The sequence below is a fragment of the Garra rufa genome, chromosome 6, assembly GCF_049309525.1.
Source record: "Garra rufa chromosome 6, GarRuf1.0, whole genome shotgun sequence".
Taxonomy (NCBI): Eukaryota; Metazoa; Chordata; class Actinopteri; order Cypriniformes; family Cyprinidae; genus Garra; species Garra rufa.
In genome coordinates this window covers 9,546,342-9,571,487 of record NC_133366.1, presented here as the reverse complement: position 1 = coordinate 9,571,487, position 25,146 = coordinate 9,546,342, and the positions used below count along the sequence as shown (strand labels likewise).

At 33.6% G+C, this 25,146-nt stretch overlaps 1 protein-coding gene across 2 annotated transcripts in view; it reads left to right on the top strand.

The window, feature by feature from the left end:
- Positions 1-391: 391 nt before the first annotated feature.
- Positions 392-25,146, top strand: part of abca1a (ATP-binding cassette, sub-family A (ABC1), member 1A) — a 48,902-nt gene continuing 24,147 nt past the window's right edge. For both annotated transcript variants that reach the window (XM_073842998.1, XM_073842997.1), the window contains exons 1-14: positions 392-515; positions 2,461-2,566; positions 3,246-3,339; positions 4,025-4,166; positions 4,693-4,811; positions 9,230-9,351; positions 12,112-12,303; positions 14,567-14,656; positions 19,998-20,241; positions 20,341-20,480; positions 22,022-22,138; positions 23,313-23,507; positions 23,932-24,137; positions 24,234-24,410. In XM_073842998.1, coding sequence (XP_073699099.1) covers positions 2,501-2,566; positions 3,246-3,339; positions 4,025-4,166; positions 4,693-4,811; positions 9,230-9,351; positions 12,112-12,303; positions 14,567-14,656; positions 19,998-20,241; positions 20,341-20,480; positions 22,022-22,138; positions 23,313-23,507; positions 23,932-24,137; positions 24,234-24,410 — 1,904 coding nt within the window. In that variant the 5' untranslated portion in view covers positions 392-515; positions 2,461-2,500. The remainder of the gene's footprint in view (positions 516-2,460; positions 2,567-3,245; positions 3,340-4,024; positions 4,167-4,692; positions 4,812-9,229; positions 9,352-12,111; positions 12,304-14,566; positions 14,657-19,997; positions 20,242-20,340; positions 20,481-22,021; positions 22,139-23,312; positions 23,508-23,931; positions 24,138-24,233; positions 24,411-25,146) is intronic.

Genomic DNA, 25,146 nt, shown 5'->3' with positions numbered 1-25,146 from the left:
TCCTTCTGAAGCATCAGTGAGTGTTTGAACCTTCTGTAATAGTTGCATATGAGTCCCTCAGTTATCCTCAATGTGAAAAGATGGATCTCAAAATCATACAGTCATTTTTGGAAAGGTTTAAAATACACAAAATTCTGAAAAACCAAACAAATTGTGGGACCTGAAGGATTTTTCTTAAGAATAGTGGGACTCATGAAATTTAAGTTACACAAAATGAAGTAAAATAACGGATTTTGATTAAATTCGCGTTGCCCTTTTAAGAGCTGTTTTGGGTCCGCACGTGCTTTCCATATATGGAGGCTCGAAGACAAACAGCAGCGCGTTTGACCGACAGTAACCTCGCACATCGCTATAAAAGGATGGAGGAGAGCAAAAAGGTCCGTCCACAAGAGCACAAAGCACCACCAGCACAATATCGCTTTGAGAGAGTCAGAACAGCTGTTTTTTTCTCTAGTCTCGAAAGGAATTACAGTTCATATGAAAAAAGGAATAATCGTTCCAGAGAATAAATAACGGTGAGTAACGCTGCATTTCTTCTTTCCTTTTAGAGCAGTGAGCTTGGTGTCAAGTTAAATTTTATACAAATTACTAGATAAATAATATTGTGCTTAAACCTACTTATTCTGTCATCAGAAACACGCTTTTGTTGTCTTCCCCACAAATTACGCGAACGCGCATTTGTGTCTGTTTTTGCTTTTATGGTGAACACTTGGTGAGTTGCGCTGCACTGAAAGCTTAGTGGCAGTCTTTTATGTTGTAAACAGATCACACGTTGTCACGTTTTATCGTTTAGTAAGTGTGCTAGAAAAGCAAATGTATATTTTAAGCTAATTCTTTATTCAGAAACGCGCTGTTGTTGTTTTTCTTCACAACTTGTGTCTTTCATCGTAAACACTTGAGGAGTTCAGATGTTTTAAACGCTTCGTTGCAGATACATATGTTGAAAATGTGTTTTACTGACTGTTTTTTGGCATTCATAAGCTTTTGAGAAAATGACAAGTTGAAAAACAGTTGAACAAAGAAGACAGTCGCTCCAGCATCTTGTTCGTAACCGAGTCTGCGCGAAATGACCGAGAGTAACCTCTCCTCTGCGGAACAATGAAAAGCACACGAAGCCCTCCAACTCTTTTGCATCTTTAAAACACCATGTATAAAATCAACCTTGTTGTTAAAACAACAGCTTAGGTGTATAGCTCGGTGTTTAATCGGTGTCATTTCGAATTTTGCTCCATAGAGGTAATTCGTGTCAAGATTTTTATAGTAAACAAATGTGGAGAGGACTGTTTTTCTTACATCATATCTTGCTTGAACATATTTTCAGTCAGTCAGTGATAAACAGGTTTATTTTTCATGCTTTTTAAGCCTAAAAAATGATATTTGATGTATATGTGCAAGAATTATCAGACTTGGCAGAGTACGACGCAAGAGAAGCGTTATGATAAAGGAAATGATAAACAAGACGAAAAATACAAAAATGCACGCGTCCGCTAGGGACGCTCTTTATGGTGTTTTGTATGAAAAAGCAACCGCATAAGAAAATGATTTAACATAGTGCCACATATGCACGAAGTGTACAAAACGTGCCCCTGGACCACAAAAACAGCCGTAAGTCGGAAATATTGTCCTATGCTAACAAACCACACATCAAAGGAAAGCTTATTTATTCATCTTTCAGATGATGCATAAATCTCAGTTTAAAAGAATTGACCCTTATGGCTGGTTTTGTGGTCCAGGGTCACACATGATAAATAATACAGAGAGTGTAAATGGTTCAGGTTGCTTTCAAACATATTTTTCAAAAAAAATTCTTGTCACGTGAGAACATTAAACATTAATTAAATGTATACATATGAGAAATGGTATATTATTGTTATTATAGATGCGTAAAAATGACATAATTCCCCTAATATAGCCTTGACTCATACATTTAGTCAGGAATGATAACTATTTACATTCAGTTCGAATGCATTACTAAAGAATTCAAGCGAAACACCAACAGGACATCATGATATTTATGATTCAGTTCATTATGCAATGTACCAACCCACATTCTGACATTGTGCACGGGTTTCTCTCACTTCTTGTACATGATAAGATGAATGACTCAGTGATAAACTAACATTGTGTTTTAATTATTATTTTACTTTGCTAACGTAAGAGCTGATTATGAATGAATCCAAAAAGCATTCTGTAGTCATGGTTATAACCTACTTGATTTTCTGGCTCTGGAATTATCTAAAATATCCAAAGAAATCAGCTGAAATGTTAGCAAGTCTATCGATCTGTAGACTGTTTACTTGTCCTGATGTCTCTGTTTACTTTAATGCAACTCTTTATAAAAAAAGACCTGGGATGAGATGCTTTACCATTACTTTAGTGTTCCATAGACAACTGACTGATCAAATTGAGCTTGGCATCCTTAGCTTTATCTCTTTTGTTTGACTCTTATTGTCTTGCCAGTTGCAGAGAGGAGGCACGGACAGTTTGGATCCGTGGCAAGATGGCTGTCTCCACTCAGTTGGGTTTACTGTTGTGGAAGAACTTCACTTACCGACGGAGACAAACTGTAAGTTCATACCAAATGCATTGAGCATCTGAGCAATCAACTATATATCAAAAAATTTCATATGCAACCAAATGAATGCCTTTTGAAACATATGGAGTCCCCTGGCTCCAGTTTTTTTGTTTAGTGACATCTGTGAGGTTTGGGGGTCACCAACAGATATACCGCATTATACGACTTACCAACCCCCGTATTCACAGCCATGAATAAATACATAAATAAAAAGACTAACTACTTAGGATTTGTGATTATTCAGCACATTTTATTGTGAAGTGTTTTTTAGGAAATATTAGGGAAATATTTGTCATTGAATTACTTAAAATGATAGCAAAAGTGTTCCTATCAGCCTTTGCTTAGAGAAATAATGTGCTGTAAGTGAACGTACTTGAAAAAGCTGATTAAATGATTACGATATTGGCACGGACAGCACATACACGCACTTGGCATTGAGCGAATGAACAGGAGGTTCAGCAAATGAACAAGACTGTCAACAGGAAAGCCATCAACCGTCATGATAAACTGGATTTTCTGGGCTTCACTAGAAGGGTTTATTCAGGATATGTGAATAGCAGATATGGTATGCTGTTGAATTTAAAATAAAGTTTATCAGGGAGGAACCAAAACAATCCGGGATGAAGAACAAATGTGTAAATATTACACTATTGTGTCCTTTCTTTTCCAGATTCAGCTGCTGATCGAGATCATATGGCCACTCTTTATTTTTTTCATCTTGATATCTGTCAGACTCCACTATCCTCCATACGAACAACATGAATGTAAGTGGCCTAAGTTTGATTTTCCCAAAGCACAACCACAATTGAATGCAAATGCATATGTGATTTGAGCTTATAGAAAGTGCCTTTCATGCACTATAAATCTGATTGAATAAGCTAAATTAGATTAACTAAATTAGGTATTTTATATTAACTACTTTTAAGGCAAATGGTTTGCAGTGAAGAGCTGAAAATATCCTGCATGCATTTTATTTAATGTCTTGTGTCACCACGTCTTACTTCATTCAAGTGTCAATATTTGCTCCTCTTTGGAAATCACACAGTTCTCAGGGGAGGTCAAGGACAGCAAAACAGCTCCAAGAACAGCATGAAATTTTATATATCACGAGAACTCTGAAACCCAGTTTGCTTGCAGCGTGTCAGTTCCTGTACTTTGAACGGACATAACTAAATGTTAACTATTTTTGAGTTAGTTCCAAATCAGAAAACGAGAACCAGACAGTAATATGTTACAGTAGATCTGGTTTGTGAAAACATGCTAATTTTGTCTACGTGCATAGATTGTGTAAAATACATAGCCATTGCATAAGTATGCATGTTGCTCCAAATAAAATAAACTTCATTTTATTGCATTGCATACATCAGATTGCAGAAATATGGTTGCAAAGGGCATTTCTTGAAGTGTTGAATATTTAATATCACACATTTGTTGTAAATCCTTTTCCAGGCCACTTTCCCAACAAGGCCATGCCCTCTGCTGGGACATTACCGTGGTTGCAGGGAATCATCTGCAACGCCAACAACCCCTGCTTTCGCTACCCGACCCCTGGAGAGACCCCAGGGGTGGTGGGCAACTTCAATGACTCCATGTAAGTATATTCATTTTTAGGTCTGCGTTGGATTTTACAGAATATGTGACCCTGGACCACAAAACCAGTCATAAGGTTAAATTTTACAAAACTGAGATGTATACATCATGTGAATACTCAATAAATAAGCTTTCTATTGATGTATGGTTTGTTATGATAGGACAATATTTGGCTGAGATACATCTTTTTGAAAATCAGGAATCTGAGGGTGCAAAAAAATCAAAATACTGAGAAAATCACCTTTAAAGTTGTGCAAATTAGGTTCTTAACAAGGCATATCACTAATCATAAATTACATTTTGATATATTTACAGTAGGAATTTTGCAAAGAATCATCATGGAACATGATCTTTACTAAATTTCCTAATGATTTTTGGCATAAAAGAAAAATCTAAAATTTTGACCCATGCAATGTATTTTTGGCTATTGCTACAAATATACCCCAGCGACTTAAGACTGGTTTTGTGGTCCAGGGTCACATATATAAAAGTATCTCTCATTTATGTGTCACTGTCATCTTTTACAGCATCTCACGACTTTTCATCGATGCCAAGAAAATTCTCCTCTATAGCCAACATGACAAGAGCTTTGAAGGTTTCAAAGGGCTAGTTCGGGCCTTGAGAAAACTGCAAAGAAACACTGAAGGTACGTCACCTTTAAACACTTTTTTGTAGCTATTTATTTTTTTATTAAAAATCTGACATACACTACAGTTTAAAACTTTTTGAATGAAAATTTTAGGATCACCGAGGATGCATTAAAAAATGCTGTAAAATTACTAATAATGTGAAATATTACTACAATTTAAAATAACGGTTCTCTACTTGAATATATTGTAAAATGCAATTTTATTTCTGTGATGCAAAACTGAATTTTCAGCATCATTACTCCAGTCTTCAATCTCACATGATTCTTTGGAAATCATTCTAATATGCTGATTTGCTGCTCATTATCAATGTAAGAGACCATAGCACTGATTGGAAACCATCATTTTTTTAATGAAATAAAGTTCAAAAGAGTAACATTTGTTTGAAATAGAATTTTTTTGGAACATGATAGAAGTCTTTAATGCATCCTTGCTGAAAAAAAGTAATTTCTTATAAATTCTCATTAACCCCAAACCTTTGAACAGTAGTGTATTCTACAAATACAACTTTGTTATTTATTCAGTTTTTAGTCAGGACAAAGTATTGTTCTTGGAATCAATAAATGCAATCAGTATCTTTTGGTTTCCCTTCACTTACATTGAGATTAATGTTTTGTAAGTCTCTTGCGAATGATGTGAAATGCTTTGAAAGATAGTAGCAGTTCTTCTCTTGGTATCAAGTTTCAGCATTTCTAATGGCACTCTACCACTTTAAAGCATTGTTTACTCTCACATCGGTCACAGTATAACTAGCTGGGTTAGTGTGTGGTGAAGTTTAAGTAGTGCGTCCCCACACCCTAATTCCCAACGACCATCAATGTACCCAATGAAATGGAAACACCAGAGGGATTTGTGTGTCTGTTTCCTGTCTGACATTTAGATGAGGTGTGATTCCTCATTTGAGATTCAGCGTTTAAGGTCAAATAGGAAGCGGTTTATATTAGTCATTTTTTGACTGTTGAAAGCTACAGAAGTGGTCATCTGCTCGTATCTGTTCGCTTTTTTCTCTTGCTTAAAAGATTGTCATTATAGCGTTATATGAGCCTATGGCTGTGATCTTTTAAATGCATTGCTATGCAGTTGATAGGTGGTTGGTTGCATTGCAGCTCTGCATAAGTGTATTATGTTCTGATCTTTAGATCTTATGATCTGTTTTTGCTCATTTTTCTATAACCCCAAGTAGCAGAAGTGGTACTTGCAAAAACCACTAACATTCACAATACTCTTTCTCATAAATTGACAAGCTTGTGACCTTTATTTAGACAGACTACTCAACGTAACAGTTGTTGAGGGAGGCTTGTGGGAGTTGCATTTTCTTACAGTTGACAGCATTTAATTAATGTTCCCAGAGGGGCTGATGTTTGCACCTGGGGCTTGAGGAATAGGATGCTTGTTTTGTCCACTGTGGAATAGGAAGCCTCAAGAGTCATAATAGATAAAACATGATCATTTCATGCCACAGAGACCGTTTGGATGCATACGTGTGCATGCATTCTGCTAATACGTTTGAACAAGGAATGCTAACTCATCCCATCTGGTCAAAACTGCTCTGAGGTTTTGTGAAGGAGGAGCTTGTGTCATTAAACTGCTTGAAGTGATGTCTAAACTTTAAAAAGTAAATGTTGTTTATTCTAATCTTTCAAAATAGAAATCTTTACTATCACTTTCTATTCATTTAACACATCCTTGATGAATAAAAGTATGAATTTCTTTCAAAGAAATAAAGAAAGAAAAACATTACTGACACCAAACTTTGAACGGTAGTGTATATAGTTACAAAAGACTTCTATTTTAAATAAATGCTGTTTTTTAATGTTTTATTCATCAAAGAATTCTGAAAAAGTATCAAAAATTCCCAAAAAAAATATTAGGAAGCACATGATTTCAACATTGATAAAAATCAGTATATTAGAATGATTTCTGAAAATTCAGCTTTGCATCACACAAATAAATTATATTTTAAAGTATATTAAAATATAAAACCACTATTTTAAATTGCAATAATATTTCACAATATTACTGTTTTTCCTAAATTTTTAAATCAAATAAACACAGCCTTAATGAGCAGAAAAGACACTAAAGCATTAAAAATCTTACTGATCCCAAACTTTTGAATGGCATTCTATGGTTCCATGAAGAACCTTTAACGTTACATTCAACAAAAGATCCTTTATTGTGGAAAAAATGTTTCTAAGGTTATATAAATGTTCTTCACTCTACGAAAAATGATTCTGTGAACTACTGTTCTCTGAAAGGTTCTTGGGAACCAAAAATTGCTCTTCTGTTGCATAGCTGCAAAGAGTGTATAGCGAAGGAGAAAAATCGCAAATGAGATGTCTTTGATATCTTAATTGTTTCTTCTAGAAGAGTAGTGCATTCAGTGGAGATTTGATCTGACTCTGATCTTAAGATCTGTCGGATTTGCCTCCTGAGGAAAAATTTTAGTAATCCTCCATGTCTCAAAGAGTTTTAAAAAGAGTATCTGCTTCTCAGATACGAATCAAAATTTCTTTATAGCTCTATAATTTATTGCCATCTTTGGTTAAATTCAGAACCCTGGAACCTTTGGAATCTTTCCATTCAACAGAAGGTTCTTTATAGTGGGAAAATGTTTTATTACATTTTTAAATGTTCTTTCCATGGTGCTTTTAAGAAGGTTCTTTGAGGTTCTATTAAGGCATCACTCTGAAAATCCTCATTTGCAATCTTTTTTCAAGCTTGTATGTTACAAAAATCGCATTTGTGGGCGTTTTTACTATTTTCTCACAAATTCTGCACCCCCTGAAATCTTCTATAGCTCATTTCCCAAAAACTTCCTGAATAGTTAAACAACAATAAGAGCATCTGATCATTTCAGAGAACTGGCTGGGGAATGACCTGTAGTAACCCCAGAGGAAAGAGACTGACTCAAACCAGTTCATACCGATGACTCTTCTGGAATGTTCTGACACACAACACAATGAGCTCTGTGAAGAATGCTGCTGTAGTTGCTGTCTGGCTTTTGTTTTTCCCTCCATCCTTTACCATGGACATCTTGCATGATGAACTAGGAATTGAGAGCGAAATGAACAATTCTCTCATGAGTGCAGGAGTAACGGTTGCATTACCTCACTCGCTTTATCATTGAGTTGGGAATTGCAGAAGAGTCATACTTTTCACAATGTTCTCAATGACACCCTTTGTTAAAAAAAATATCATTTATGGTGCAATTGAAAAACAGCAATTTGACCAGTGTTAGTCAGCATTGTTCAGATATGACGTTATCTAACTCAAGTATGTCCATTATTAAATTAAAATTAAATGACTAAACCTTATATAATGTATGTATATATAGTAATATAAAAAGGTTTTTGAAGAGAAGGATTTTTAATGTTTTTTCAAAGAAGACTCTTCTGCTCACCAAGCCTGCATTTATTTGATCCGAAGCACAGCAAAAACAGTAAAATGTTGAAATATTTTTTACTATTTAAAAAAAGTGTTTTCTATTTGAATATATTTTAAAATGTGATTTATTTCTGTGATCAAACTTACATTTTTAGCATCATTACTCCAGTGTTTAGTGTCACATGATCCTTCGGAAATCTTTTTAAATATGCTGATTTGTTGTTCAAGAATTTTTATATTATTATTTTCGATATTTAAAACAGTTGAGTACATTTTTTTCAAGATTATTTGATAAATAGAAAAGCTTGGAGTCAGTATAATTGTTTTTTGGGGGGAAATATATTATAGAAATGAATACCTTTTTTTTATCAAGGATGCTTAAAATTGATCAAAAGTCATTTATAATGTTACAAAAGATTTCTATTTCAGATAAATGTTCTTTGCTGTTCTAAAATTTCTTTTTTAATCAAAGAAACCTGAAAAAAATCTACTCATGTTTTCAACATAATAATAATAATAATAATAATAAATGTTTTTGCAAATCAGCAAATTAGAATGATTTCTGAAGGATCATGTGAAACTAAAGACTGTAGTAATGATACTAAAAAATCAGCTTTAAAATCACAGAAATAAATGACATTTTAAAATTATTCAAATAGAAAACAGTTATTTTAAATTGCAAAAATATTTCAATTTTTTACTGTTTTTGCTGTACTTTGGGTCAAAAAAAAAACAGGCTTCCTTAAAAAGACATTAAAAATCTTACTGTTCAAAAAATTTGACTGGTAGTGTGTGTGTGTGTGTGTGTGTGTTTATATATATATATATATATATATATATATATAAAGTATTTTATGTATGTTATAGCATTTTATAGTTTTTTATATGTCTTTATATTATTTACATTATCTAAGCAATATAAATAAATATTAAAGAATTAGATATTTATATGAAATATTTTATTACTTAATATTTGATCATGTTCATTTATTAAGAAGTTGTTGAGTCTTAAAGGTTTTTCTTTTTCTCCTAGGGTTTAAGCTGAAGGACTTCCTCCGTGATAATGAAACGTTGTCTGAGTTTCTTGAGAAAAATGCTACCCTGCCCAAGCATGCTGTGAGACAGATAGTGGAGGCCAACATCAACTTGGAGAAGGTAAAAGAAACTGCACGACATAAGCTGTTTAAAAGCCCTTAAAAACTATAAAAACAACAAAAACCAAGTTGATGTTTTTTTCACAAATTGATGTTGTTTGCCTTGACGGTGTTGTCTTTAATTACCTTCACACATGTATAGGCAGCCTTAAAATATTTCACACACTGTCTGGCGTAGCCATTAAAGTGCAGTCTGTCCTCTATCTTGTGATCGTTATGTAACACGCTGGTTCGTCCAGATATGAAGCGATCCTATTTTTACATGCGTCTGCACGCTCTCACATGCGGATGACCTTGGTGTGGTGGGATACAACATCACGGGCAGATGCTGCCGATGATGGATGTCCTGCACAGCTGTACACGTGCTGCTGTGCCACTGGAGGGAGGGAGGAGGGAGTGGAGGGTGGAGTCACATGACTGTTGCCCTGCAGAACCACAGCCACAGGACAATTCCTGGAAAACTGACACAGGCCAAACGATTCCCAGCACCTCTGACAGATGCGTTGCAAGATAGACACAACTTTGATAACACCAGGCTTCCGTTTATTGAAAATATGCCCAACGTTTCATTCTTCGCATAGCAAATGTCTAAAAATAGATTCATCTTTATCAGATTTATTGCATAAGAAATATTCCAGAAACATTTGATAATCAGGTAATTTTGATCTTAATATTGAACATCAGATCTGCTTTTTATCATTTGAAATTAACAAACGTTAAGCTTATAATACTTAATTAATACTTTTATTAAGCAAGGATGCATTCAGTTGATCAAAATTGACAAAATATAAAGCAGCACAGCTGTTTTCAACCATGATAATTTAAAGATATGTTTCTTGAGCAGCAAATCGGCATATTGAAATGATTTCTGAAGGATCGTGTGACACTCAAGACTGGAGTAATGAAGCTAACAATTCAGCTTTGCATCACAGGAATAAATTACGTTTTAAAATATATTCAAATAGAAAACAGTATTTAAAATTGTGAAAATGTTTCACAATATTACAGTATTTACAGTATTTGTTTATCAATTAAATGCAGCTGTGATGAGCAGAAGAGACTCAAAAGAACCTCAAAAGAAATTAACCAACCTCAAAGTTTTGAACAATGATTATATATATATATATATATATATATATATATATATATATATATATATATATACATATAGAAAATGAAGCAGCAAAGCTGTTTTCAACATTGAGAACGCTCAGATTCTTGAGCAGCAAATCTATATATTAGACTGATTTCTGAAGGATCATGTGACACTAAAGACTGGAGTAATGATGCTGAAAATTCAGCTTTGCATTATAGGAATAAATGACATTTTACAATATATTCAAATATTTTAAAGAGTCATATTATTTCACAATAGTACTGTTTTTACTGTATTTTTTTATTCAATAAATGCCGCCCTGTTGAGCAAAAAAGACTCAAAAGAAATTAACCAACCTCAAACTTTTTAACAATAATGTGCTGTTTTCAATATTGTAAGTACTCTACAATAAGAAATGTTTCTTGATAATTAAATCAGCATATTAGACTGATTTCTGAAGGATCATGTGACACTGAACACTAGAGTAATGATGCTGAAAATTCAGCTTTGCATCACAAAAATAAATTACATTTTACAATATATTCAAATAGAAATGAGTTATTTTAAATAGTAATAATATTTCACAATATTAGGGGTTTTTACTCTATTTTTAATTAAATAAATGCAGGCCTGGTGAGCAGAAGAGACCCAACTGTTCTTGTGCAACTTTTGAACGATAATGTATGGGCATATAAGCCGACATTCAAATAAGAAACTGAGGTCATTGTCATAAGTCATATCTTAAGAGTTTCCCAAATTAGACATCATTTCAGCACATCCTGTTCTTAATAATTGAATGGTGGTTTGTACACAATCTCACAAAAAAGAACAAGAAAGAACAAAGCTTCTGTTTGTCGTACAGGCTGTGTTTTAGTCTCTCTGTTGGCAAAGGATGTCCATGGCATCTTTCACAAAAAGAGAGTGTGTAATTATGTGATTACGTAATGTACTTTCTTACAATTCTTAGAATTTGCAACCATTCAAATTGCAAATGAAAATGACCACATGATTTACTCACCTTCAAGCCATCCTAGATATATATGACTTTCTTCTTTCAGATGAATATAATCGGAGTTATATTAAAAAATGTTCTGGCACCTCCAAGCTTTATCATGGAAGTGAATTGGTGTTGAGATTTTGAAGTCCAATAAAGTGCATCTATCGATCATAAAAAGTGCTTCACACGGCTCTGATAGGTTAATAAAGGCCCTTTAAAGTGAATTGATGTGTTTGTGTAAGAAAAATTTATAAACCGAAATATCTAGCTTTCGCTAACTGTTGTGTCACGAACAAAACAAAACACCAGTCACAAAGTGCAAAACAAGGATTTGTAGAGAAAAATGTCAGAGGATTTTAATATAAACCAAGAGGAAACTGGTTTTCCGTTTCCACATTCTAACTGGAGAATAAATCTCAACACCCATCCACTGCCATTATAAAAATTGGAAGAAAGTTATATACACCTAGGTTGGATTAAGTGTGAGTAAATCATGGGGTAATATTCATATTTGGGTGAACTATACCTTTTAACATATCGTTTGACTTGTAATAGTCACATGACATTTATAGCTCAGATGACTGGCTCAAAAAGTGCCCTTGAAACAACAATGGCAGAAATGCAAAAAGTTTGATAAGTTGGTTTCAACTGCTATTTGTGATCCACAGGTGCTTATTAAAGGCTTCAGCGTTCATCTCAGAGACCTGTGCAATACCACATCTCTGGAGGATTTTGTGACTATTGCCGACAAAGACGTGTCTCAGCTGACGCAAAACATCATCTGCCAATCATCTGCAGAATGGTTGAACAATGCAGAAAGCCACTTCCTGTCCAACCTGGACTTCCTGAAGCCAATACGGGTAAGTCAATACAAGTGTTACATAATAAATCCCTTTTACTAGACTTCATAATTCATCAAGATGTTAACGATTGCTTGTGAAGATGTGTTTTATGTCCTATATATTTCACATGGAAGTTGCTTGCTGGACTATGATAATACAGTAAGCGTGACAATAAACGCAGGAATTCGCTAGTTCAATAAACCAATTACACACAAACTAGGACAAGCTTATATTTTTGTATTTAAGACCCAGTGAACTTTGTCTTCAAGCCTGACAGAATCACATTGTGGTCACATAATGGCCGCTTTTACGTAATATGTTTTCGCCAATCAGAATAATTATTTCAGCATATTTGTGCATGAAAAGAGAACAGCGCTGGCCATCAGCCAAGAGTCTTCACATATTGATGTCTTTGTGTATGTTCGCTTTAGACTCAATGTTTCTTTGTCTTTGAGTAATGAGATTTCGAGATGCCAGGTCATTGCTATTTTTGCAGAGCGATTCAGTTATGAAAGCAAGGGGACAATGAGAGCTGTGACTTTTTTTTTCCCTTAATCACAACATTATAGTCTAGAGTTTGCATATGTGGCTTGCATGCTTTACATTGCCATACTAATAGATCACGACTTAAAAGATGCTTAATGCATGTTATAAATAGTGAAAAGCAGTAAAAGTACATTCCTAAAGTCCCATCAAATGACATAATCACATATGATTATACTGTCTATAAATCATTTAGGTTCTACATATTTTTGCTATCAGTAATGCACATCAGGGTATTTTGGGTTACATTTTATGAAACGTTTATTGCATTATTATATTGTCATGTCTGCTACCCTGATGGTGTTTTATCTTTGTGTGTACAATCTAAAACATTGCTCATGTTTTATGGAAAGGTGACTCACTGTGAACTGTAAATTCTGTAAAAAATTCATCATGTTGCTTTTCATTTGCCACGTGTATTATTATGATGGTCATAAGGACATTTTGAGGTAAAAGCAGATGTTGGTAGTTAAAATGGTTTGTTATAGTAACATCATATTACAATGGCCATATTTTCCACGTGGAATTCTTTTTTCACATTTGTCAGGGCAATTTTTATAATCATCAAAATAATAAAAAAAACATGTTATCTTTAATGTCAAACACTTAAATTAATCCAGTTACTTTGATCAATATTTTAAACTTTTGTTAAAATAATGATAATAAATAAATTATTGTCAAAACAGAAGCTCACAGGGCTGCAATATTATGACCAAAATCATTATTGTAGATTATTGCTCTTTATATTGTAGTAATGAGTTTTAATATTAATAGAAAACAATATAAAACATTTTTGTTTTGTCTTGGGGACGACAGATTATGGCTTCACAGACAAACATGTCGGTCCATAATGTTAGTGAAGTCTAGCACAAGTTATGCAGAAACTACGAAAGCTACGAAATTAAAATTTTTATTTACACTTTGTTGTTTATGATGAGGGAATTTGCAAGCCTATGCACCCACTCAATAACTCTTTGAGCTCTGACTAACCTAAGCGCCTCTGATTGGCCGATGCATTCCTAAATTCAACAGAAACGTGTTTGATTGGTTAAAAGGCTCAACAATGCACAAAACAACATATAAAAGCAATCTGATATATTTTCATTTTAATCGCGACAGCTGTAATGCATTGCTTAATTGTGCAGAGGCATTTGTCCCCCATTGTCTTGAATTTATAAGGCATTTTTGTTTATTTTGGTAGCTCAAGTGTTTTCAGGATTTACAGGGCAAGAATCTTAACAACATTCGTGTTTGTTCTTATCATTTTCGGTGACTTAGGTGAAATATTAGGCTAATATCTTATTTAATACTGCTTGAATGTATCTTTACCAGCTATTAACTTTAGTTTGTCAAAATATTGCACCTTTTCTTGCTTACTGAGTCCTTCTCTATATGATTTAGCAGCTTCCACACATTTTTTCAATGGTTTAGACAGCATAAATCAACAGGACAACGTATTCAGTAGTAAATTAACTGTGCAACCCATGCTGTTGTTTACATACAAGTATCGCCAATATGGCCACGCATCCAGGTAGTGCAAACCCTCTATAAGTGATATACAGAATTAAAATAAAAAAAAAATACTGGTAACATTGTCAAGTTTGTTTAAGTGAATTTCCATCAACCACAGCTGCTTATTTTACAGTAAATTACATAAGATAATTCTGAGAGTAAAGTGTGTACAATATGACTACTTTGGTTAGCTAATATTGTCGTTTTGTATGTTTTTGTCATGCAGAAGGATGTGAAATCTGACCCGAAGAATATCCAAGATGTCTCCATAGCCACAGACAGTCTTCTGGAGAGTTTGGGAGCATTAGCGGTGGAGGTAAGAGCCCCCGAAAATATCCCTCACCCCGCATTTAGGGACCGAACTAGACACCAGAGTGAAGTGTTTAATTCCCACCCCCAGCTTCCCAAATGTCCTTATCCCGTATTAGGCCTGTGGATCTGGATTAGTCAGATAAACAGATTAAAAACAAGACAGAAATGTTGATAAAAACATCTTGCTAATTCTAATCTTTAAATTGTAATTATGATTATATTACTGTTTTTTATTGTATAATGTTGGATTATGCTTGTCCTGAAACAATTTATATTGTTATATAAGCTTTTTGCTTTGCCGCAACAATCTTAAAAACAAAGGTTCTATATTGGCATTGATGCTTCCATGAAGAACTTTTTAAGAATTCATGGAATCTTTTAATTCCAAAAAAGGTTCTATAAATTATTCAAATATTCTTCACACTAAAAAAAATGTTCTTTTAAGAACTGTTCACTGAAAGGTTCTTAAAGGAGCCTAAATGGTTCTTCTACAACCCTTTAGGCCCTATTTTTAGTGAAATCAAGAAACTTGTTTTTTTCTTAACGGGACAGAAACATCTGTTAATAAATAGCTATTTCGGTTAGCATCCCACACGTTTTTGTCCCTTGGAAAAAACCACAGAGCTGACGCTTGACATTTTAGTCATACACTCAGTGCTGCCGCTCACATGTACTTGGCGTCCAGCGTTTAGAAACCAAACCTGAGCGTTAAGTGAGTTAGCAGTAGTTTGGCCCACAACAAGACTCCGGCTTCCTGCCAGCGCTGCAAAAGTGCAGAGCTCGACAAATGTGAAGTAACTCACTCATAGAAGCCAAACCGGGACACACTTACTGTTTCCAAATCATCTCACAGTGCATTTGTTCATGGGGAATGTGTCCCACAAGCAATCTCTTCCCAGTTTTATCGTTTGAAACAGAAACAGAAATTGAGGCGACGCCAACGCTGTCCTGACCGGCATTAGTTCCTCTTTGTTCTCACATAAGTGTCACAGACATGCGGGCTGAACTTCAGTAACCCTCGCTAAAGCCAGCGGCAGTGAGGTTACTTCAGGTCGCGCTTTATTTCTCCAGTTACTCGGCCGTGTTTGCATGTCTGTCTGGCCTCCAGGGCTTTCTCAGACACCTCATGATAGCTTACAAGATGATAGCTATAACAATAGCTCTCTTCTGTGACTAGCAATTGCATGAACAAGAGAGGGAACAGATGAATCCTTCCCTATTGAAACCCCTGGATGATGTGGGCGAAGTCACTGATCTCATTCTTCCAGTAAAAATGCACATGAGCTTTGCAGGAATTAAGGACAGTGCTATTTTAGTGTTGTCTATATTTAACTTAGAGAATTTTGAATTAGTCTTTTTTCATTTCAAGTATCTTTTTTAAAAGACTATAGCTTTTTGGTTATTTTGGTACTTCAAGGGAAACTAATTGAAAATAAGAACTAACTAAAGTAAGTTTTTTAAACATTTATAATCTAAGTATAAATATGACATAACATTTTGAATTCGTTTTTTATATATTTTCTGTTTTCATTTTAATTTAAGTTAAAGTTTTAGTAATTTTTTAGTTTTTGTATTTTTTTTTAAACAGCTATATGGTTTTTATTATTTTTTATAAGTTATTTTAGTACCTTAAGTTAAACTAAATGAAAATAAGAACTAACTGAAGTCATTTTAGATTTAAACTATTATTTTTTAATTGCAGTTAACATTTAATTTATAATATAAATATGAATAACATTTTGAATTACTTATATATTTTTTTGTTTTTATTTTAATTTTAGTTACATTTTTAGTATGTTTTAGTTTTTTAATTATTTTTGAATCAACTATAGTTTTTATATTTTTTTAAATATTTTTTATATAGAACTTAGAGTCTTTTTAAATAACTATATTTTTGTAAAATTTCAGTTAATGTTTTAGTAATTTTTTTGTTTTTGTATAATTTTTTAAAAAATGGCTATATAGTTTTTATAATTTTTTTTTAATGAATTAGGGGTCGACCGATTATCGGCACAGATAGTAAGCATTTTATGGTTATCGGTTAATTAAAAAATGTATTTGCTAATAATAAATTAAAAGCATTAAAAGAAAGTTTTTGTCAGAGCCCTTGTTATTTTCAATTTTGACATTAATTTGAATTTGTACACCAGACATATGTATCGTTTTAAAATATCGGTTATCGGTCTACTTGATCTGTAATAATCGGTATTGGCATAGGCCCTGAAAAACACATCGGTTGACTCCTAAAGTGAACAATAAAATATTTTTGAATGGTTTATTTTTAGTTAATTATAATAGCCCTGTTACAAGATGTCAATGTCTAAAAGAATGCAAGATTCCTATTGGCTGAGTTCATTCGCTGTTAAACTGAATATAAAATTGGGGATAAGCAAATCAACCCGCCAGTAAAACTCCTTGTTTGTTTTCTTCTCAGATGTGATGATGGTGATTTTGTAAATTGCACACGGCAAAAATGTTTACAGCCCTATGATTCATATTGACTCATCTTTTACAAACCTGACCGACTATAACCCGTTCACACAAACGCTTATGTAACGCCACGTAAAGCCGTCCATTTATCTCAAAAAATAAAGCATTCTCATTATCATCATGCCATGATTCACACAGCCCACTTTCTCCGCACACATCCATTAATGTGATGAAAATGCCAGAAAGCAGGTTATCAGCATCTTTTGTCCTCTTGAGGTCTCTTCGCGTTTCATCAGGAGAATGACCGATAGTAACCTGGTCCTCATCAGGCATGCGTGAGCGTGTCACAGCAGCGCCTCTGTTCAGCTTGCTGTCGAGCAAGTGGCACAAGATACTGTTTTCATAAACTCCCTTTCATTCTTGCTCTGGATTGCTCTGGATTACCCTGAAGATACTTACATTCGTCATCTATTTTTATACTTCTGCTCAGTTTTTCTTTCAGTACTTAATCAACATCATTATTTACTTACCCTCATTTCCAAACCTGTATAGTTTTGTATGCAAAATTAATTTTTGAATGATTGATTATTCACTTAAAATTCTAAAAAGTATTAAAAACTAACAATAAATGCATAATTACAGTGGTTTAATGTGTTATACTTTAAGTCATAAGATGACTGACTGAAATTTAAGTCATTATTTACTAAAAGTAAATACAAATGCGAAGACTATCAGCTTACATTTGTCCAGTTCCTCACACAAAGCTTTAGAAATCATGAAATATGATTTTTTCTTTTTGTTGTTTTACATTGAAACAACCGTATATATCATAACATACAATGGTGAGAAAATTATGACGTAATAAAACTAAAGAAGAATAATGACCGCACAACTCAGACATCTGGGAGAAGTAAGGATGTTTCTGAATTATTATTGTTATTATTGTGATGTTTGGGTTTAGTCAGCGTCGGTAACACCCTTTAGCTGACAGTGACAACACTTGATAAATATTACACCCTCTGACACATAGAGGTATAATGTCCAGAACGCACGTGGACAGCATACTTTAAGACAAAAACAAGACATCAAGGTTACTTTCGAACAAAGGCATGTAACGGGATAGCGAGTTTTGACATTAATATCAATCTCACCCTTTCCTTAAGCACATGTAACAATGAATGACGTACTTTGAGAGAACTGAATAAACACATGCCAAGGTAGAGGTTTGTTTAAATTTGCTTTTCTCAGCGTCAGCAAAGAGTTTTAAGTAATTCATTAGCATAAGCAAATGTTTTGTGACTTTGACAATCACGCACTTCTTCGCTCATCTGTGTATCTATGAAAACAGGTTGCACTTTCAACGTCATTAATTTAGTTTTTTATTTAAATCGTTTTTTATTCATACAAAAGACAGTTGGGTTCTGAAAGTAAGTATTTTCTTTATAGAAAGTGATATTTGATTGTATTTTATACATGACCATTTATACAACAGCTTGATGGCACGAGTGTGTAAATACATAAAATAAGTGTCTTCAAAAGCCCTCTTTTGTGCAGAACTACTTCCTTCCGCCACAAATTCAAATCTATAGTTGACAGTTTACCAGCTGAGCCCAAGCCTCTGTTACTAATTCCAAAACGTAACAAAGGAATGTTGAGTTGCTTCATTGAAAGCTTATTGTATTACTGTATTAAAAGCTCACTCTATCATGTAGAGTATTATAAGAGCTCGAGTGTGATTACCTGCATCTGATACAGCATTCATTCTTCAGATCAGTCTCGTATTCAAAATAAACATATCTGCTGAGGAAAGCATTATCTTTGTCATAGCATTAATATCCTTTCATCTGTTATGGGTGATTTTGCTGCTCAGTGCATTTGTTTGCTGCTTCAAGCTGTTGTTGAAACTAAAAATAACTTGTTTATAGTGGTAACTTTTCAGTATAAAAGTCTTTACTGCTGACAGTCTCTTGTCGCCATCTAAAGATGGAACAGTGTAACTAAAATCACCATCACGAACACAAACACGATTTCTTAATACTAAAACCTTTTAAATACAGCTGTTTTTTGATATAAAATATTATTTATTGGATAATAATATTTGTTAGGCAATTGAGTCAAATGTACAAAGACAGCGCTCTGATATACAACATACGATTTACATAAACATGATGAGATTTTGCCAAAGCTGTTTGCTTTGGAACAAATAATAGTTTAATGAGACCAAAGACTACCCGTAAGGTTTACCCAAAACTAATTATATCTCATGTTTAACCACTTTAGAGACATCAGAGCCAGCGGTAAACTCCAGAAGATCTGGCCGAGCTCTCATGTCCAAAAACGTTGACACAAATTTTCAAATAGACGTTGTCTTCTTTAACAAACTGTGTATTTGAACTATAAACAAGTACATTCTCATCTGAAAACCTCTTAAAACTACATTCCGTGACACAAAAACTGTTTATAAAATTATACTGGATTTGGGTGTCCGCCATGACACTCGCTGTAAGAAGTACCCCAAGAGGGGTGATATGATTAAACTGTGAAACAGTTCTGATATCGCTCTATTATCACAGTCTTATCAGCCAATCGGATTCGAGGACCATAAAGATCTGTTGTATAAATTAATTTAAAGTATATCTTGCTTCTTGAGCAGCAAATCAGCATATTGGAGTGATTTCTGAAGGATCATGTGATGCTGAAGACTGGAGTAATGATGCTGAACATTTAGCTTTGATCACAGAAATAAATTACATTTTAAATATAATCAAACAGAAAACTGCTATTTTAAATTGTAATAATATTTCACAACATTAGTATTTTAACTGGATTTTTTAAATAACTATAAACACCACTTACCAATGGCAGACTTTTGAATGGCAGACTCACTCTTTTTGATCTTTCTCATTATTTCTCAGCTTGCGAGTATGAAGAGCTGGCGGGACATGCGCAACGAAATCCTGTACCTGACGGGCAACAGCACTCAGTCCCCCAACCACATGTACCAGGCTGTGTCCCGCATCGTCTGTGGACACCCAGAGGGTGGAGGCCTGAAGATCAAGTCTCTCAACTGGTACGAGGACAACAACTACAAAGCCCTGTTCGGAAACTACGGCAATGACAGCGAAAACGAGCCTGCTTCCGCTTATGACAACTCCTCCAGTAAGCGAAGCAGTATTTCTTTCCTTTACCTCACTTATGAATACAAAATATCTAATGTGCCTTGCTAAATTGTTAAAAAAAACCACTGTTTTTCCTTAGCACCCTACTGTAACAGCCTGATGAAGGGCCTGGAGTCGAGTCCCATATCCCGCATGATCTGGAGGGCTCTGAAGCCGCTGCTCATGGGGAAGATCTTGTACACCCCAGACACTCCTGCCACACAGAGGATCATACACGAGGTCAGGAGACACTATTAAGTAAAACTAATTATGCCAAACTAGTGTTGACCAGGTTACCCTGAGTCAAAGCTTTGAACTCACATAATTATTCTGTATTACTGTTTTATTATATTTTTTAATAGTAGTAAAGTCATCAGAACCAGTTTACTTTAGTAGTATTTATTGCATATTTTTAATTAGCTTTTGTATTTTAATTTAAGTTTGTTTTAATAATTCTGTGCGTTATTTATTTGTGACCCTGGACCACAAAACCAGTCTTAAGTAGCACGGGTATATTTGCAGCAATAGCCAAAAATACATTTTGGGGTCAAAAAATATTATTTTTTCTTGCCAAAAATCATTAGGATATTAAGTAAAGATCATGTTCCATGAAGATATTTTGCAAATTTCCTACCGTAACTATATCAAAACTTAATTTTTGATTAGTAATGTGCATTGCTAACTTAATTTGGACTTTAAAGGCGGTTTTCTCAATATTTAGTTTTTTTTTTTTGCATCCTTAGATTCCAGATTTTCAAATAATTGTATCTCAGCCAAATATTGTCCTATCCTAACAAACCATACAACAATGGAAAGCTTATTTTATTGATGTATAAATCACACTTTTAAAAAAAAAATCACATTTATTGCTAATTTTATTTTGGTTATTTTTAGTCATTTTAGTTTAGTAACTTCAACTAAAACATATATGTTTTGTATTTTTTAATATGTATTTTATTTCAGCTAGTTTGCCAGGACAAAGTTTATAAAATGTTAATTTTAGTTGTTTAAGTTTACCTTTTTTCAAGTGTAAGATTTTCATCTAATATGAAGATTATATTTTACTTTGGCTTTCCATTTTAATTAACTTTTTTTTTTTTTTTTTTTTACTGTTTTTATAGTTTTAGTATTAGTTAATAATAACAAAACTGAAATAACATAAAAATGGAAATAAAATAATATGTAGTGACGAATATTTTTTTTTAGATTGTAGTAATTTTTAGTTAGTTTAGTTTAGTTTTTTTTAGTTTTAGTAGTTTTAGTACCTTCAACTTAAACAGTTTTTATTTTTTTCATTTTATAATATTAAGTTTATTAAATGTTCATTGAAGTTTAAGTGTGAGTTTTTTTGTGTAATATTTAAATTATATTTTATTTTGGCTTTCAATTTCAATTAGCAAAAACTTAAATACCAAAGAAAATGGAAATATAGGATTATAGTGACTAAAACATGTTAAATCAAAACGTGTAAAAATCTAAAGACTAAAAAGTTAACAATCAACACTCATATTTAAACTTAATTTCATGTAATTGTATATTATGTGAACACAATCTATATTACAATATCTACAAAAGTAATTTAAGCAGAAACCTATAGATCAAAAGGTTTTGAAGGCCATGAGAAATATAAATTCAGACAAATGTCCACATTTGAGCATTCGATATTTTTGAATATTGTGTATGTCTCTTTGTTGTTATATGTATCGGTCCAGCACTCTCTAGCATTATCTTGAGGATATTGATCTAGAGGACCATCCTTACTGTCTCTCTGTTTTTCTCAGGTCAACAAGACGTTTCAGGAGTTTGGCGTGCTCAGGGATCTCGGTGGCATGTGGGAAGAGGTCAGACCCAAAATCTGGAACTTTATGGAGAACAGTGAAGAGATGGACCTCGTTCGGGTACGTCCCACACACATACACACATTTTTCTGAACGCAGATAACCTTCCTGTAACAAAAGACACTGTTCCTGTTAGTTGTCTCTGAGCACATGATTTTGTGTAATGAGGAGCTCAGATGGTGAAGTTTACACTGCCACCTTTTGGACATAAGCCATAGTGCGCTTTAACCTCACTACTGAACTCACATGGCACACAACGTGTGGTGCTCTGCAGGAGCACACTTATTACTGGAGATCTTCATATCCTTGGAGATTTCTGAGGACCTATTTGTGGCCAAACTAATTAAAAAGTGTATTACATTAGGTGTTTTGTTGTCATAGGCACAAAATGCATAATTTGCTGTCACATTGCTATGTGCATGACTTTCATGTAAGAAAGTAAATAAATAAATAAAAATTAGATGAAAACAAATAAAAATTGGATTTTATTAAATAAATAAATAATATACATTACAATAAAGTATATGAAATGCTTTATAAAATATAATATAACAAATATATAATATATATGGGACAAAACCAGTCATAAGGGTCATATATGTTAGAAAAGGACAATATTTGGCCGAGATACAACTATTGGAAAATCTAGAATCTGAGGGTGCAAAAAAATCTAAATATTGAGAAAATCACCTTTAAAGTTGTCCAAACGAAGTTCTTAGCAATGCATATTACTAATCAAAAATTAAGCTTTGATATATTTACGGCAGGGAATTTACACAATATCTTCATGGAACATGATCTTTAGTTCATATCCTCATGATTTTTGGCATAAAAGAAAAATCGATAGTTTTGACCCATACAATGTATTTTTGGCTATTGCTACAAATATACCCGCACAAATACAAATATACTTAATATATAATGAATAGTTTCCAAATGACATTTTAGACATATTATTCTGTTCACAGTGAACACAAAATGTTCATAGTTTTAACATTTTGTTTTTTGTTCACATTCACTGACGCACAAAATTGGATTGAAACTAATTAATGACAATTTTATTAAAATAAATAAATAATGCACCAAATAGTAGAGTACAAACATAAGTAAAAAAAAAAACCTAAGTAATTTAAGTTGATAGAAAATCATTTTTTTTTATGCCATTTGTATTGTACGCCTATATTAGCTACGTAATATTTTTGTAACGAACTGAATGTTACTTCTCCTGAAACAGACACTCCTCCAGAACAACGCTAGCGCTCGCTTCTTTAACGCCAAGCTGAGCGGGACAGAGTGGCGCGTGGAGGACGTGTCCAGCTTTCTGTCCAAGGCTTCAGAGGACACGCGTCCCCACGGTTCGGCAAACACCTGGAGAGAAGTGTTCAACGAGACAGACCAGGCCATCCAAACCATCTCGCGCTTCATGGAGGTACGCAATTAAATACACTCATCTTCATTACACAAACCAAAATCCATACATCCATCCATCAAGGAAGAAAGATGTTGACTTTGATGAACACATTGGCTTGATCTGATATTTAACATCTAGTCAAATGAATTAAACAGTATTAAATGGGCATCTTATGATCTCTGAAACCAATTAAATGGATGAATTTGTGTGTTTTTCTGGGTCAGTGTGTTGCTCTGTCAGACACTTCTCTGTTCTCCGCTAAATTGCACTAACAAATCAATTATGCTTGCAGTCCAAAGTCAGATGAACTGACTTATTATGTTGCAAAATATTTGTCTAAATTGGCCCAGATTTGTTGGATGACCAGAATTGCATCATTCTGTCATCCCGACCCTGACTTCTTTCCGATAAACTGTTTATTTTACTGTTTCCTCTCCTGAAGTGTGTGAACTTGGATAAGCTGGAGCCAGTGGCTAATGAGGAGCATTTGGTCAACAAGTCCATTCATCTGCTGGATGACCGCAAGTTTTGGGCTGGGATCGTGTTTCCTGACATGAAGGCCGACACGTCTGACCTGCCGCCCAACGTCAACTACAAGATACGCATGGATATTGACAACGTGGAGCGCACTAACAAGATCAAGGATGGGTAGGAGACATACGATTTTAATATAATGGAGAAAATAAACAGGATCTTAACTGAAGCGGTTGGAAGCTGATGATAGGAGCTTGTGTTTCGCTGTAGATATTGGGATCCCGGTCCTCGAGCGGACCCGTTTGAAGACCTGCGCTACATCTGGGGCGGCTTCTCCTACCTGCAGGATGTGATTGAACACGGGATCATACGAGCTTTGACGGGTAGCAAGGAGAAAACGGGAGTTTACATCCAGCAGATGCCTTATCCCTGCTATGTGGACGACATGTAAGAAATTTTACATTTTACATTACAGCAACTATACATTCACGATCGTGTTTCATTCATAGTTTCAGACAAAATTAGTAACAGTTAGGCTCTGTGCTGAGCTGTTTTGCTGTCTTATGCAAGGGTTTTTAGTCTTTTAGATGCAGCAGGTTCCCAGATATGGTAGTCCTCATGTGAGGGATCGACCCCATCCTAAAATCCTAAAATAGCAGCTGTATTAATTCATGTATATTTTCAATTTAAAATGTGAAAATTTATTATTAAATTAATTAATAATAATTTATTATTTAAAATGACTATTATTATAAATATGTGTAAAATGTGATAAGGAAAACATTTATTAAATATTATTAGTTTTTCTACTCTACTTGTTTATTTGTTTGTTTATTTAAATAAAAATATTTTTTAGTTTATTTAAATCTAATTTATTTTATTTATTTATTATTAATCTTCAAATTGCAAATATTTATTTAAATACAAATGTTATACATATATTTATATATACGTTATTTATTTGTTATTCATTTTCTTTTTCTTTTTAGTTTACTTTAATTCTTTAAATCATTTTATTTAAATCTAAATTGTATAGTTTATTTATTATGTGTTTTTAATTAAATAGCTTTTGTTGTTTGTTTATTTCAGTTCAATTTTTTCTTAAATCATTTTAATGTACTTTAATTCTTCTTTATTTATTTATTTATTTATTAAAATAAAATTTTATTTATTTGAATCTAAT